Source organism: Felis catus, chromosome B3 (assembly GCF_018350175.1).
Source record: "Felis catus isolate Fca126 chromosome B3, F.catus_Fca126_mat1.0, whole genome shotgun sequence".
NCBI classification, from domain to species: domain Eukaryota; kingdom Metazoa; phylum Chordata; class Mammalia; order Carnivora; family Felidae; genus Felis; species Felis catus.
The window spans coordinates 88,043,832-88,059,450 of NC_058373.1; the positions used below are offsets into that span (position 1 = coordinate 88,043,832).

Below are 15,619 nucleotides of genomic sequence, written 5' to 3' on the forward strand. Positions count from 1 at the left end.
GAAATGTAAGGAAAACAAAACTAGAAACAGGGTGTAGGGAAGAGATGACAGAGTTGTCAAGTAGTGATAAAGAAGAGGATATTGAATGGGGAAAATATTTAGTAGCTAAGAGCCAAAATGGGTAGGATTTTGTCCGTTGGATGTGAAGAATGAGAGAGAGAAGGCATCTAGAATGACTCCCAGGTTTCTGGCTATGGCAGCTTCTTCATTCACAGAAAGAGGGTTTATTGGAAGAGAAGTATATTGTGGCATGAGTGATGATTTCTGATTGTACATATTTCCTTTTCTTCACTAAAAACAATAATCAAAACTTAGTCTTTATAGGACTGTGAATGGAGAGACACATGAGGAATTGCAGAATTCTTGCAGAATTTTTTCTCCTGTGAATGTATTTTTACCTGGATGATTTCTTTGCTAAAAACTGCTATGCTCACCACATGGGCCTAGGGGCTAGGATGGCACAACATCGTTCTGCTTTTTAATTTTTTTTTTTTTAGTTAAAAAATATTTTTTTGTTCAGCTATAGTTCACATAAGATTCAGTCTTTTATAGTGTCCAGTGATTTTTTTATCTTTAAATTTTTTTTTCAATGTTTATTTATTTTTGAGAGAGAGAGAGAAAGACAGACAGCATGAGTGGGGGGGGGGCAGAGAGAGGGAGACACAGAATCGAAGCAGGCTCCAGGCTCTGAGCTGTCAGCACAGAGCCCGACGTGGGGCTCGAACTCATGAACTGTGAGATCATGACCTGAGCTGAAGGCGGACGCTCAACCTACTGAGCCACCCAGGTGCCCCTATAGTGTCCAGTGATTTTTTTTTTTTGTATATTCACTATGTTGTGCAGCCATCACAATTCCAGAATATTTCCATCACCCCCCAAAGAAACCCTGTACTTATTAGCAGTCATTCTCAATTCTCCCCTCTCTCCATCCCTTGACAACTACTAATCTACTTTTTGTCTCTATGAATTGGTCAATTCTGGACATTTCATGTAAATGGAATCCTGTAATGTGTGGCCTTTATGACTTCTTTTACTTAGCATACTTTCAAGATTCATCCACATTGTAGCTAGTAATAGTACTTCATTCCTTTTTATGGCCGAAAAATATTCCATTGTATGGATATGCCACATTTTGAATATCCATATAGTTAATGGACATTTGGGTTGTTTTCACTTTTTTGGCTATTATGAGTAATACTGCTGTGGGCATTTGTGTATAAGTTTTTTTGTGAATGTCTTCAGTTCTCGTGGGTATATACTTAGGAGTGGAATTACTGGGTCATATTTACCATACGTTTAAGTTTTTGTTTTCCACAGACACTGCACTACTTTATGTCTCCACCAGTTTTAATTTTTCTGCATGCTCTCCAATAATTTTTTTTTGTTTGTTTTTAGCCACCTTAGTGAGTGTAAAGTGGTATCTCATTGTGGTTTGGATTTCCATTCCTCTAATTTTAATGATATTGAGTATTTGTACATATGCTTATTCACCATTTGTGTATCGTCCTTGGAGAAATATCTATTCCTTTCTTTTACCGATTTAAAAAAAGTTGGGTTATTTGCCTTTTTGTTGTTGGAGTCATAAGAGTTTTTTTAATATATTCAGGATACAGGATCCTTATCACATACATGATTTGCAGATATTTTCTCCCAGTCTGTGGATTGTCTTTTCACTTTAAAAAAATTATTATTTTTAATTTTTATTTATTTATTTAATTTATTTTATTATTATTATTATTTTAATGTTTATTTATTTTTGAAGGAGAGGGAGAGAGACAGAGTGAGCGGGGGAAGGGCAGAGAGAGAGAGAAAGAGAGAGAGGGAGAGGGAGAGAGGGAGAGACAGAATCTGAAGCAGGCTCCAGGTTCTGAGCTGGTAGCACAGAGCCTGACAGGGCTCGAACTCACGAACCACAAGATCGTGACCTGAGCCGAAGTTGCACGTCCAACCAACTGAGCCACCCAGGTGCCCCATCTTTTCACTGTTTTGATGGTGACCTTTGAAGCGTGAAGATTTGGGGTCCCTGGGTGGCTCAGTTGGTTAACTGTCCGGCTCTTGATTTCAGCTCAGGTTATGATCTCACAGTTTGTGAGTTTGAGCGCCACTTGGGACTATCTTTCTCTCCTTCTCTCTCTGCCCCTCCACTGCTTGTGCACTCTCTCTCAAAATAAATAAATACAGTAAAAAAGTTTTGAAGCACAAAGGTTTTACATTTTGATGAAAACTAATTTATTTTTTCTTTGGTCGGTTGTGCTTTTGGTGTCATATCTAAGAAACCATTGCTTAAAATGAGGTTACAGGGATCCTGGGTGGCTCAGTTGGTTAGGCCTCTGACTCTTGATTTCAGCTCATGATTTCATCTTACGGTTGGTGAGTTTGAGCCCTGCATCAGCCTTTGCACTCACAGCATAGAGCCTGCTTGGGATTCTATCTCTTTCCCTCTTTCTCTCTGTCTCCCTCCCCCTCCCCCCCCCCCTTTCTCTCAAAATAAATAAATAAACTTCCAAAAAAAAAAAAGGTCACAAAGATTTACAGCTATGATTGCTTTTAAGAGTTTTAGTTCTAACGTTAGGGTCTGTGACCCATTTCGAATTATGATATGAGATCCACTTGTACTAGTAACATTTGTTGAAAAGTCTGTTCTTTCTTTACTGATTTATTTTGATACTGCTGTTGAAAATCAGTTGACCATAAATTTATTTCTGGATACTCATTTCTGTTCCATTGTTTATATGTCTATCCTTAGGCCGTTGCTAAACTGTCTTGATTATGATAGCTTTATGGCAAGTTTTGTGATAGGGGAGTGTGAGTACTCCAACATTGTTTTCTTTTCTTTTTTTTTCGTTTGTCTGTCTGTGTATGGTTATATAGCTATAGAGAAGGAACTGCTATATACCTTGCATTTCTCTATAAATTTTAGGATCAGTCTGTCCTTTTTTTTTTGCAAAAGAGGCAATTGGACTATTGATAGGGATTGCATTGATTTTGTAGATCAATTTGGGGAGTATTGCCATCAGGACAGTATTAAGTCTTCTAATTTGAAACATAGAATGTCTTTCTATTTGTTTAGAACTTAAATTTCTTTCAACAGTGTTTGGTAGTTTTCAAAGTATAAAGTTTGCTTTATTCCTAAGTCTCTTACTCTTTTTGATGCTATTGTAAATAGCAATTTTTTAAATTTCATTTTCAGATTGTTTATTGCTATTGTATAGAAAATAGGACGGATTTTTCTGTATTGATTTTTGTATCCTACAATGTTGCTGACCTTGTTTATTAGCACTAATAGTTTCTTATTAAGACTTCTTATTTTAGAATTTTAAGATTATTTAGGATTTTCTGTATGTAAGATTATGTGATCTTCAAATGGGGGTAGTTTTAGTTTTTCCTTTACAATATAGGTGTCTTTGATTTTTTTTTCTTGCTTAATTGCCTTGGCCAGAACCTCCAGTACAATATTGAGTGAATATGGAGAGAGTGAATATTCTTTTCTTGGTCTTGATTTTATTTATTTTTTTATTTTTATTATTTTTTTTCAACGTTTATTAATTTTTGGGACAGAGAGAGAGACAGAGCATGAACAGGCGAGGGGCAGAGAGAGGGAGACACAGAATCGGAAACAGGCTCCAGGCTCTGAGCCATCAGCGCAGAGCCTGACGTGGGGCTCGAACTCACGGACCGCGAGATCGTGACCTGGCTGAAGTCGGACGCTTAACCGACTGTGCCACCCAGGCGCCCCGTTCTTGATTTTATTTTAATATTTATTTATTCATATAATCTCTATACCACACGTGGGGCTCAGACTTATATGACTTTGAGATCAAGAGTCACATGCTCTTCTGACTGAGCCAGCTAGGTGTCCCCCTTGTTCCAGCTTTGAGGTAAAAGCTTTCAGTTTTTCATAAGTAAGATGTTAGCTGTTGGTTTTTCATAGATGTCCCTTATCAGGTTGAGAAAATTCTCTTCAGTCCTAATTTGTTGAATGTTTTGATCATAAAGGATGTTGGATTTTGTTAAATGTCTTTTCTGTGTCTATTGAGATGATTGTGTGATTTTTTTTCCTACTAATATGGTATATAATATTGATTTATTTTTATTTGTTGAACCAACCTTGTACTCTGGTATAAATGGCACTTGGTCATGGTATATAATTCATTCTATATGCTGCTAGATTTGGTTTGCTATTATTTGGTTGAGAACTTTGGCATTTACATCATATATTGATGTGTGTTTTTCTTTTCCTGTGTTATATTTGTTTGGCTGTCATACTAGGGTAATACTGGCCTCATGGAACGAATTAGGAAAAGTTCTCTCCTCTTTTGTTTCTTGGAAGAGTCTGAGAATGATTGGAATTAATTCTTTTGTAAACTTTTGGTAGAATTCACTAGTGAATCCATCTGGTCCTGGGCTTTTCTTTGATGGAAATTTTTAAAAAATACTAACACATTTCTGGTGAACTAGTAACGGGGGTAATGTAGGGAGAGGCAGAAATTAAAGGTTTGTTTTTTGTTTTTTTGTTTTTGTTTTTTTTTTTTTTAGAAGAGGTATAATCAGGTTTATTTAATACAGATTAATGAACAACAGACAGTAGTTTGGAAGGGGTACTTAATATGGATCAGAGTTATAAAACAGATCTGGGAAATGAGAATAGACATTAAAGGGTGTTGTTCTAGGTAGAAAGATCTTAGAAAGTAAAGATTTTTCATACGGGTTTTGGGTTGAACGCTGGAAAGAAACAGACCTGATTAGACTGCAGGTTTTTTCTTAAAAGGACATTTTTCTTTTTCTCCAGGTTTTTTCTTAAAAGGACTTTTTCTTTTTCTCCGTACTATTCTCCTTTCTGTGTTTGAGTAATGTTTGGGGCCTGGTAACAAAGAAAAGAATAACCCCATTGGGTGAGGATGAATAATGAGCTGACCCAGAGAAAGATGAAATATAGAAGGAATTGTAAAAGCCTTAAGCTGTTTTGTGCTGAAGACCTGCGAGGGAGAGAAGTAGTATAGAAAGGCCATGGTTACAAGATCATGGTCTTTGAAAGAGGATTGATGGAAATGGTTAACCTTTCCTGAGTACCTGTCATGCATGTTCAAACAGCATTAATCCCATGATAGATAAGAGAATGGAGCCACAGAAATAGGGAAGATAGAGGCATTCAGATTCTAAACCCAAAGCTTCATCATTGGTTTTCAAACTTTTTTTTTTCTCTAAGCTGCAGATCTATTCCCCCCCCCCCCCCCCCCCATGGGGAAATCTTAAATGGAACCCAGTATATTCTGTACATAAAACCTAAACTGGTTGATAGCAGGATAAGAACACCTGAGCTCAGATTCTTTCTTTGGCCATCTCTCCTCCTCTTATTCTCGGAAATCTGAGGCATCTCTGTAGAACTCCAGTTTTGAAATCATTGCGTTTCACCATACTGCTATTTTTCATCACTTGATGATTGAAAATTGCCAGAAAAATACACGTGATACCTTCTGTTTGGTAGTCTGGCAGCTTATTTCATGAAATGGGTGTTAAGAGTGTTTACACATAAACCTGTACTTATGTTTGTGTCTTAGTTTATGTGGGGTCCTATAATAAAATACCACAGACTGGGTGGCTGTTAAACAAGTAACATTGTTCTCAGTTCTGGAGGCTGAGAAGGCCAAGATCAAGGCGGAACAGATCCTGGGTCTGGTGAGGATATGCTTCCTGATTCATTCTTCTTATAACCTCACATGGTGGAAAGGTCAAGGGAACTCTCTGTGGTCTCTTTTATAAGGGCACTAATCCCATTCATGAGGGTTCCACTCTCATGATCTAATCACCACCCCTAAAGCCCCACTTCCAAATAACCATCACACTGGGGATTTGGTTGCGACATAGGAATTTTGTGGGGCCACAAACATTCCACGTATAGCAAGCAGTTTGTAATCGACACTTTTTATCAAACGTGCATTTTTAAGAAGTTAATTTTCTTTGTCTTGAAGGTTGTGGCAGTGTTGCCTGAAGATATGAGACCAGGTCCTAATCCCTATGGTTTCCCATGGGAAATGGTAATATGTGCAGGTGTTGTTGGAGTTTTTGCTGTTCTCTTGTTTTTGTGGAGAAGTTTTCGATCGGTAAGTAACCAATACTAAGAGCATATTCATCTGTCTTCAGGTTGAACAATTAACATAAGAAATATATCTTTTGGGGCTCTTGGGTGGGTCCGTTGGTTAATTGTCCAACTTGGCACAGGTCATGATTTCGCGGTTTGTGCGTTCAAGCCCTGTGTTGGGCTCTGCGCCAACAGCTCAGAGCCTGGAACCTGCTTTGGATTCTGTCTCTCTCTCTCTCTCTGCCCCTCCTCCACTCATGTTCTGTCTCTCCTTCAAAAAGAAATAAACATTTAAAAAAAAGTTAAAAAAAAAGAAATCTTTTATTTTAAGCAAACGTATTAGCCTGTTATGTGTATTCCTCGTGTCAATGTGTGGCTACTAGAAATTGAATATGGATTTAGAAGAATTTTTCTAAGTGTAAAAATGTTAAAGACTTTATTTGTAGAAGTATTCTACACTAATACCCTACCTGTATTTCTTATTTATTTATTTATTTATTTATCTATCTATCTATCTATTTATTTATTTTAATCTGTGTTTATTGTTAACAATATACTAAGAATCTGTGAATTTACCACTCAGCTTGAAACCAAAACATGGACTATCACTTACATTAGGTGATCTTCCCTCATTTCATCCCCTTTTCTCCTTGTGCTAGAGGTAACCTTGTTCTGGATCCTGTGTTTATTATTCCCATGCCTTAAATTTTTTTTCTTTTTTTTTGGTGGTCATATCTACATATATTTCTCAAGTATAATATATAATCTTATTTGGTATAATGCCATAAGACATATCTTGGAACTTTTTAGTCCATCCTCTGTTGCTAAGATTTATCCATTATTTGGATGGGGCTATGGTTTTTTCCATATTGAGTGCTTTAGAATATTACACTGTAAGCATATGCTACAGTTTATATGTAGATTTTATGGTTTTGGACATCTGGGTTATTTCCACATTTTTTTCTGTTACAAATAGTGCTGCTGTGTATATTCTTATACATGCCTCCTGTAGTATATTTGTAAGTTTTTCTTGGGAATAAACTTCATGTGAGATTACTGGGTTATAGGGTATGTGGAGGTTTTACTTTGAAAAGATAATGACAGATTCTTTTCCAAATTGTCTATACCAGTTTACACTCACACAAGCAATATATAGGAGCTCCTAGAGATCCACTTGTTCTCTTTCTTCTCCAACATTTGTTATTGTTGACATTCTTTATTATTGCCATTTTGAGTGGGTATAAAATGGAGTTTTATCATAGTCTTGATTTTAATTTCTTGATCACCAAGTAGATTGAAATCTCTTAATAAACTCATTGGCCATTTGTATTTGTTCTTTTTGGAAATAATTATTTAGGTCTTTTGCCATTTTTCTATGAGTAGTTTAGATATTCTTGATGGTGTCTTTAGTTTGATTGATTGATTATGAATATGCCACATTTTATTTAACATTCTGTTGTTGATAAATATTTGGGTTGTTTCCAGTTTGGGGCTAGTATGGAAAGTGTTGCTATGTACATTTTTATGGGCTGTTTGGGAAACATATGTATACATTTCTCTTGTTTATATAACTAGGAGAGAGATAGCTGCATCATAGCATATGTAGATGTACGCAGTTTTAGTAGATGTACCATATTTATTTATTTATTTATTTATTTATTTATTTATTTATTTTTTCAACTTTTATTTATTTTTGGGACAGAGAGAGACAGAGCATGAACGGGGGAGGGGCAGAGAGAGAGGGAGACACAGAATCGGAAACAGGCTCCAGGCTCTGAGCCATCAGCCCAGAGCCCGACGCGGGGCTCGAACTCACGGAGCGCGAGATCGTGACCTGGCTGAAGTCGGACGCTTAACCGACTGTGCCACCCAGGCGCCCCCCAAATTTATTTTTCAAAGTTGTCTTCATACTAGTTGACACTTTTACCAGAAATTAATGAGTGTTCTAGTTGTTTTCACGTACTTACTAACACTCGATATTGACTGACTTTTAAACCTTAGCCATGTTTGAAGGTATGCATTTATTTTCTTATTGTGGTTGTAATTTGTATTTCTTGGATTCCCACAGTGGTTGAGCATCTTTTCATGTGTTAAAAGGCCATTTGTTTATTTTGTACACTGCCTCCTCAAATCTTTTGTCCATTTTCCATTTCCTTTTTCTTTTTTCTGTTTTAAATGTTTATTTATTTATTTTGGGGGTACAGAGACAGAGGAAGAGAGAATCCCAAGCAGGCTCTGTGCTGTCATGACCTGATCCAAAATCAAGAGTTGGATGCCTAACCAACTGAGCACACCTGTTTTTTTTTTCCTTTTTAAAATATTTTTCATAATTTCTTTGTTTTTGTCTAAGTATACTTGACATGTAACATTTTCTCAATCTAAGGTGTACACATGTTAATGTTATAAATGTTGATATATTTATACATTATAATTTCCATTTTAGTGATAATTAGCACCTCTGTTACATTATGTGTTAATTTTTTTCTATGGTTGGAATAATTAAGTTCTAGTCTTTTAGCAGATTTGATGATTATAATACAGTGTTGTTTATTTATAGTTACTATACTGTGCATTAGATCTCTGGGCTTATTTGCTACTAGTTGTGAGTTTGTACCTTTTAAGCTATCCTTGTTGCCAGTGTCGCAGTATGAAACATCGTTTCATCTTCCTTACCGTGTTTTTGTCTGCTATCAGAGAACAGAAATTCTTTGAAAATTTTGCATTTAACATGTCCTTGATCCATCTTGAATGTAATTTTTTGCCTGGAATGCGGTAAAGATTCGGTCTAATTTTAACTCCAAGATACAACCATTTTCCTGCTCATCTGCCATGCCACATATTAAGACTTCAAATGCATGGACTGTGTAGATCTTTTTTTCTTTTATTCTTTTCCACTGATTACTGTTGAGAGCAAATACATGTATATCATTCTGTGTCTCATCAATTAGGGGAAGACTAATTTGTGTTGTTCATGTATTATATTCTTGTTCTTTTCTTGTTTCCTTTATTTTATCTATCAAGAATGAAGAGAATTTGACTGAATTTCACTCTCTTGATAGATTTATAATTTTTTTGTAATTCTGCAATTGTTGCTTAACATATTTTGAGCATATTTTATAAGATGGATACATGTTTAGAATTGCTATATCTCTTATTGGTGGATTGAACCTTTTGTCAGTATCTGGTAACTCTCTTTGATGCTAGTGATTCTTTTGTCTTAAGGTTTCTTTTATCTCTCATTTTTATAGCCATAGCAACTTTTTTGGGTGATATTTGATAGGTCTTTTTCTGTCCTTGTACATTTTAGCCTTTCTGTGGTGTTCTACTTAATGTGCATCCTGTGTAAATTTCTTTTTTTTTTTTTTTTTAAGTTTATTTATTTTGAGAGAGAGAGGGAGAGAGGGGGGAGGGACTGGGGAGAGAGAGAGAGAGAGAGCGCGTGCATGCACGAGCACGCGGGGGAGGGGCAGAGAGAGAATTCTAAGCAGGCTCCACATTTCAGTGCAGAACCTGATGCCGGACTGGAACTCATGAGTCATAAAGTCATGAGCCTTTCAGCAAAGTGACAGGATATAAAATCAGTGCACAGAAATCGGTTGCATTCCTATACACCAACAATGAAGCAATAGAGAGAGAAATCAAGGAATCGATCCCATTTGCAATTGCACCAAAAACTATAAACTATTTAGGAATAAATCTAACCAAAGAGGTGAAAAATCTACACACTGAAAACTATAGAAAGCTTATGAAAGAAATTGAAGAAGACACAAAAAAATGGAAAAATATTCCATGTTCCTGGATAGGAAGAACAAATATTATTAAAATGTCAATACTATGCAAAGCAATCTATATATTCAATGCAATCCTTATCAAAATAACACCAGCATTCTTCACAGAGGTAGAACAAACAATCTTAAAATTTGTATGGAACCAGAAAAGACCCCAAATAGCCAAAGCAATCTTGAAACAGAAAACCAAAGCAGGAGGCATCACAAGCCCAGACTTCAAGCTGTATTACAAAGCTGTAATCATCAAGACAGTTCGCTACTGGCACAAAAACAGACACTCAAATCAATGGAACAGAATAAAGAACCCAGAAATGGACCCACAAATGTATGGCCAACTAATCTTTGACAAAGCAGGAAAGAATATCCAATGGAATGAAGACAGCCTCTTCAGCAAGTGGTGCTGGGAAAACTGGACAGGGCATGCAGAAAAATGAACCTGGACCACTTTCTTACACCATACACAAAAATAAATTCAAAATGGATGAAAGACCTAAATGTAAGACAGGAAGCCATTAAAATCCTTGAGGTGAAAGCAGGCGAGAACCTCTTTGACCTTGGCTGCAGCAACTTCGTACTCAACATGTCTCTGGAGGCAAGGGAAACAAAAGCAAAAATGAATATTAGGACCTCATCAAAATTAAAAGCTTCTGCACAGTGAAGGAAATGTTCAGCAAAACTAAAAGGCAACTGAGAGAATGGGAGAAGATATTTGCAAATAACATATCAGATAAAGGGTTAGTCTCCAAAATCTATAAAGAACTTATCAAACTCAACACCCAAAAAACAAATAATCCAGTGAAGAAATGGGCTAAAGACATGAATAGACACTTCTCCAAAGAAGACATCCACATGGCCAACAGATACATGAAATGATGCTCAGTGTCACTCATTATCAGGGAAATACAAATCAAAACCACAATGAGATACCACCTCACACCTGCCAGAATGGCTAACATTAACAACTCAGGCAACAACAGATGTTGGCGAGGATGCAGAGAAAGAGGATCTCTTTTGCATTGTTGGTGGCAATGCAAGCTGGTGCAGTCACTCTGGAAAACAGTATGGAGGTTCCTCAAAAAATTAAAAATAGAATTACCCTATGACCCAGCAATTGTACTAGTAGGTATTTATGCAAGGGATACAGGTATGCTCTAAGGGGCACATGCACCCCAGTGTTTATAAACAGCACTATCAACAATAGCCAAAGTATGGAAAGAACTCAAATGTCCATCAATGGATGAATGGATAAAGAAGATGTGTACAATGGCAATCAAAAGGAATGAAATCTTGCCATTTGCAACTATGTGGATGGAACCAGAAGGTATTATGCTAAGCGAAATTAGTCAGAGAAAGACAAATATCATATGACTTCACTCATATGAGGACTTTAAGATACAAAACAGCTGAACATAAGGGAGAGGAAGCAAAAATAATATAAAAACAGGGAAGGAGACAAAAACATAAGAGACTCTTAAATATGGGGAACAAACAGAGGGTTACTGGAGGGGTTGTGGGAGGGGGGATGGGCTAAATGGGTAAGGGGCATTAAGGAATCTACTCCTGAAATCATTGTTGCACTAGATCCTAACTAACTTGGATGTAAATTAAAAGAATAAATTAACAATTAAGAAAAAATCATGAGCCTGATGATCTGAGCCAAAATAAAGAGTCCGATGCTTAACTGTTTGAGCCAACCAGGTACCTCTGTAAATTTCTTTTATGTCTGTTCTGGCAATCTCTTGTTTTTTCACTGTTTAGTCTGTCTACATATGTTATGATTATTGATATATTTGGACTAAATTCTTTCAGCTTTGTTCATTTATTCCACTTTTTATGTTTAAATTCTTTTACATTGGTAAGTAAATCTTTTTACAGTGAAGACAAGAACCTTAACATACTCTTACATCCATTGGTTTCTTTCACTTTACTACTCAGATATATTTCTTCTTTTCTTTGTTTTTAATTTTCTCCTCTACTCTGTCCCTGTCCCTTACAAACCACAAAAATTATTGCCAAGATACTTGGCCCTTACTTGATGTATCTCTTGAGGGTCTCCTGGATTTACTTCTTCCCATATTTGAATACTTCTTTCAAAATTTTTAGTGTAGATCTTTGTGTGGCAAACCTTCTGCGACTTTATTTTGAGTGCTTGAGGATATTTGAATTAAGTCCTCACTTGGAATGGTAATTTGTTTGCTATAAACATTCTAGGTTCAAAGTTCTGTCCTTTTAATACTTCAAAAGCCTTACTTCCTTGTCTTTTTACGTTTCATGTTACTTATTAAAAGGTCTAATGGCAGTGTGATTCTTATTTATAAATGATCTGTTCTCTGTGAAAGCTTTTAGAATCTTTTAAGTTGACATTGTTATTTCAATATAATGTGTCTAAGTTTGAATATTTTTAAATATTTTTAGAATTCTCTGGAATCTTTTAATATGAGAGCTTGTTTGCTTGTTTATTTATTTTTATTAATTATTGTTTTAGAGGGAGAGAAAGCACAAGTGGGGGCGAGGAGAGAGAGACAGAGAGAATCTTTTTTTTTTTGTAATAAAAAAAGTATTTTAGAGAGAGTGCAAGAAGGAGAGAGGGGCAGAGGGAGAGAGAATCTTCACACTCAGTCAGCATGAGCCTGATGCATGGCTCTGTCCCACAACCCTGGGTTCATGACCTGAGCTGAAATCATGAGTGGGTTGCTCAACCGACTGAGCCACACAGACATGCTGAGAGAGGGAGAGAATCTTATGCAGGCTCCACTCTTCAGCGTGGAGCCTGATATGGACCACGGTCCCCATCACCCTCGGGTGATGACCTGAGCTAAAATCAAGAGATGGATGCTGAACTGACTGAGCCACCCAGGTGCCCCTGTTTTATCTTTTTTTAATTTTAGGAGTTATCTTCTGCATTTTACATTTCGTTTTCTCTTTTTGAGACTGTTTTTTGGAATTTGTCCCTTCTACTTCTGTCTTCCATGTGTCTTAACTTTTGTTTTTTAATTTTTTTCAGCTTCCTGTTACCTTTTGAGATCGTTCCTTAATGTGATTTAGTGCACTGATTTAGTCCTCATCAATACTGATTCCACTGTACCTTGACCTTAAAACTTTTGTTTTTTAATTTTATACCTATACATCTTTGTAGATGATTTAAGTCCCCATTTAAGTTCCGTAAGCCTGATCCCTTTACAAATGGAGTTTTTCCTTCATTTTTTGAAGTCTATTCAGATCCATGGTCCTGTGGTAAACATTTCTCAAACTGTTATTTTGGAAAACATGATGTTAATAAGGGCTTCCTGAAATAGGAAGGAACTTGTTTTAGGGTAAAATATATTTGAAGAACAATGGACTAAATGAAATGAAACTGCTATCTTTAAGGTTGAGTTATTTCAGAACCTTCAGTATGCTTATATACAATGTGAATCTTCAATAGAGAGACTTTAATATGTAGCATTTTTTCCATTGGAAAAAGAACACTCTCAGTTAATGTATACTCATACTAAGGCAGTAAGAAACCAGTTATTTATGTTAACTTTTAAAAAAATGTTTATTTTTGAGAGAGAGAGTGCGAGGACGCGCGTGCAAAAGTGACTGAAAGAGGGGGAGGGACAGAGAGAGAGGGAGACACAGAATCTGAAGCTGGCTCCAGGCTCCAGCTGTCAGCACAGAGCCTGATGTGGGGCTCGAACTCACGAACCACAAGATCATGACCTGAACCGAAGTCAGTCACTTAACCAACTGAACCACTTAGGCGCCCCAGAAACCAGTTATTTTTAAGTTGGTAATAGAAGTTAAATAAGTCAGATTTACTTAAATATATATTTGTTTTAATATAATTTTGTTGATTTTTTTTTTTCAGGTTAGAAGCCGGCTTTATGTGGGTAAGCTCTTTTTTCTATTATAGATCTCATCATTATTGTTCATAATTTTGAAACTTAAAACAATTTACATATAATACAATTTTTTTTTTCAGGAAGAGAGAACAAGCTGGCTATAGAACTTTCTACACTGCTTGATGAAAAATGTAAACTACTTGAAAAATTTAGCCTTGTTCAGAAAGAGGTAAGACATTTTTGAAAACGTTACATACGTGTTAGAGCTGGAAGACTTTACACTTTGCAGTGCAGAAACTTCTGTGTAAGTTTATTAATGCTTGTTTGCAAAGTGTGAGAGTTCAGTTGCTCTTCATATTACCAGTCTTACTAATTGTAATCACTGTGGTAAGAACATAGTGATGTTTTATTGTGGTTTCATTTTCATTTCCCTGACTAATGAGGTTAAGCACCTTTTTCATATGTTTATTGGTTGTTTGGATATCTTTTTTGTGAAGTTGCCTGTTTAAGGGTTTTTTGTTTTGTTTTTATTTTTCTTATTTGAAAATATGGTTATCTTTTTTTCTTTTTTGATACGTAGAATATTTTCTATATTTGAACACAAGTCCTTTGTTAGGTATATGTATTGCAAAGGAAAATTCCTTCACTGTGTGGTTTGCCTTTTTATTTCAATGGTAAGCGGAAGTTCTTAATTTTAACCTAGTCTCGTTTGTTAATCTTGTCTTTATGATGCCTGCTTTTTGTTTCTTATTTAAGAATTTTTGTCTACTTAAGGTTATGAAGATATTCTTCTGTGCTACTTTCAGAAGCTTTGTTTTACTTTTCTCATTTAGTCTTTGTATAAATTTGGTAGAGCCACCATAACAAAATATCACAGACCAGGTGGCTTACCCAACAAAATTAATTTTTTCACAGTTCTGGAGGCTAGAAGTCTAAGATCAAAGGGTTGACAGGTTTGATTTCTTACGAGGCTCCTCTCCTTAGCTTGCATGTGGCTGCCTGCTTGCCTGGACCTCCCCTGGTCTTTCCTCTGTCCAGGTGCTTGTTTCTGGTATCTCTCTTTGTGTCCAAATTTCTTCTTTTTATAGGACATCATGTGATTAGATTAGGGCCCATCCTTAAGCCTTTATTTTAACTTAATCACCTCTTTAAAGGGCCTGTCTCCAAATACGGTCACATTATGAGGTACTGAGGCTTCAACGTATAAATTTTGGGGAAAACAGTTTAACCCAAATTTAATTAGTCTTTAATTCACCTGTAATTGAATTTGTAATGGTGTGATTTGGAAGTCAAGATTCAGTGTTTTTCAGATGGATGTTGAATTAACCAGTACCGTTTATGGAAAAGACCATCTTTTCCTCTGTTCCGTGGTGTCATCTTAAATCAAGTGCTGTATATGTTTGAGTATTTCTATAATATCTTCTGTTCTGTTGGTCAGTTTTTTAAATTCTTGTGCCAATATCATACTTTTTAATCTATCTTTTTGTAACGATTCTTGATAGCTGACAGTGTAAACCTCCATGTTTGTTTTTAAAGATTGTCTTGGTGATCTTGGTACTTTGCTGTTCTATATAGATTTTAAATCAGTTCATCAGTTTACACACATAGGCTGCTAGGAATTCAGTTGGGATTACATTGAATATATAGATCAATTTGGAGAGGACTGACATTTTTACAATGTTGAGTTCTTATCCGTGGACTATATAATATATCCCTTTATTAACATCTTTTAAAACCTCTCTGTTATTGTTTAAATTTTTGTGTTGAGGTCCTCATCATGTTTTATTAGATTTATTCCCTGCTATCTGGTGATTTTTGAAAGTCATCTAAATAGTATAGCTTTTTCTTTGTTTTTAAAAATTAAAAAATTTTTAAAAAAAATTTTAGAGAGAGAGAACACGCAAGTGGGTGAGAAGAACAGAGAGAGA

At 35.9% G+C, this 15,619-nt stretch overlaps 1 protein-coding gene across 15 annotated transcripts in view; it reads left to right on the plus strand.

The window, feature by feature from the left end:
* Positions 1 to 15,619, plus strand: part of MIA2 (MIA SH3 domain ER export factor 2) — a 110,676-nt gene that overhangs the window by 28,792 nt on the left and 66,265 nt on the right. For all 15 annotated transcript variants that reach the window (XM_045059849.1, XM_019832953.3, XM_045059846.1 and 12 more), the window contains 3 exons: positions 5,970 to 6,101; positions 13,718 to 13,739; positions 13,832 to 13,920. In XM_045059849.1, the coding sequence (XP_044915784.1) occupies positions 5,970 to 6,101; positions 13,718 to 13,739; positions 13,832 to 13,920 (243 nt within the window). The remainder of the gene's footprint in view (positions 1 to 5,969; positions 6,102 to 13,717; positions 13,740 to 13,831; positions 13,921 to 15,619) is intronic.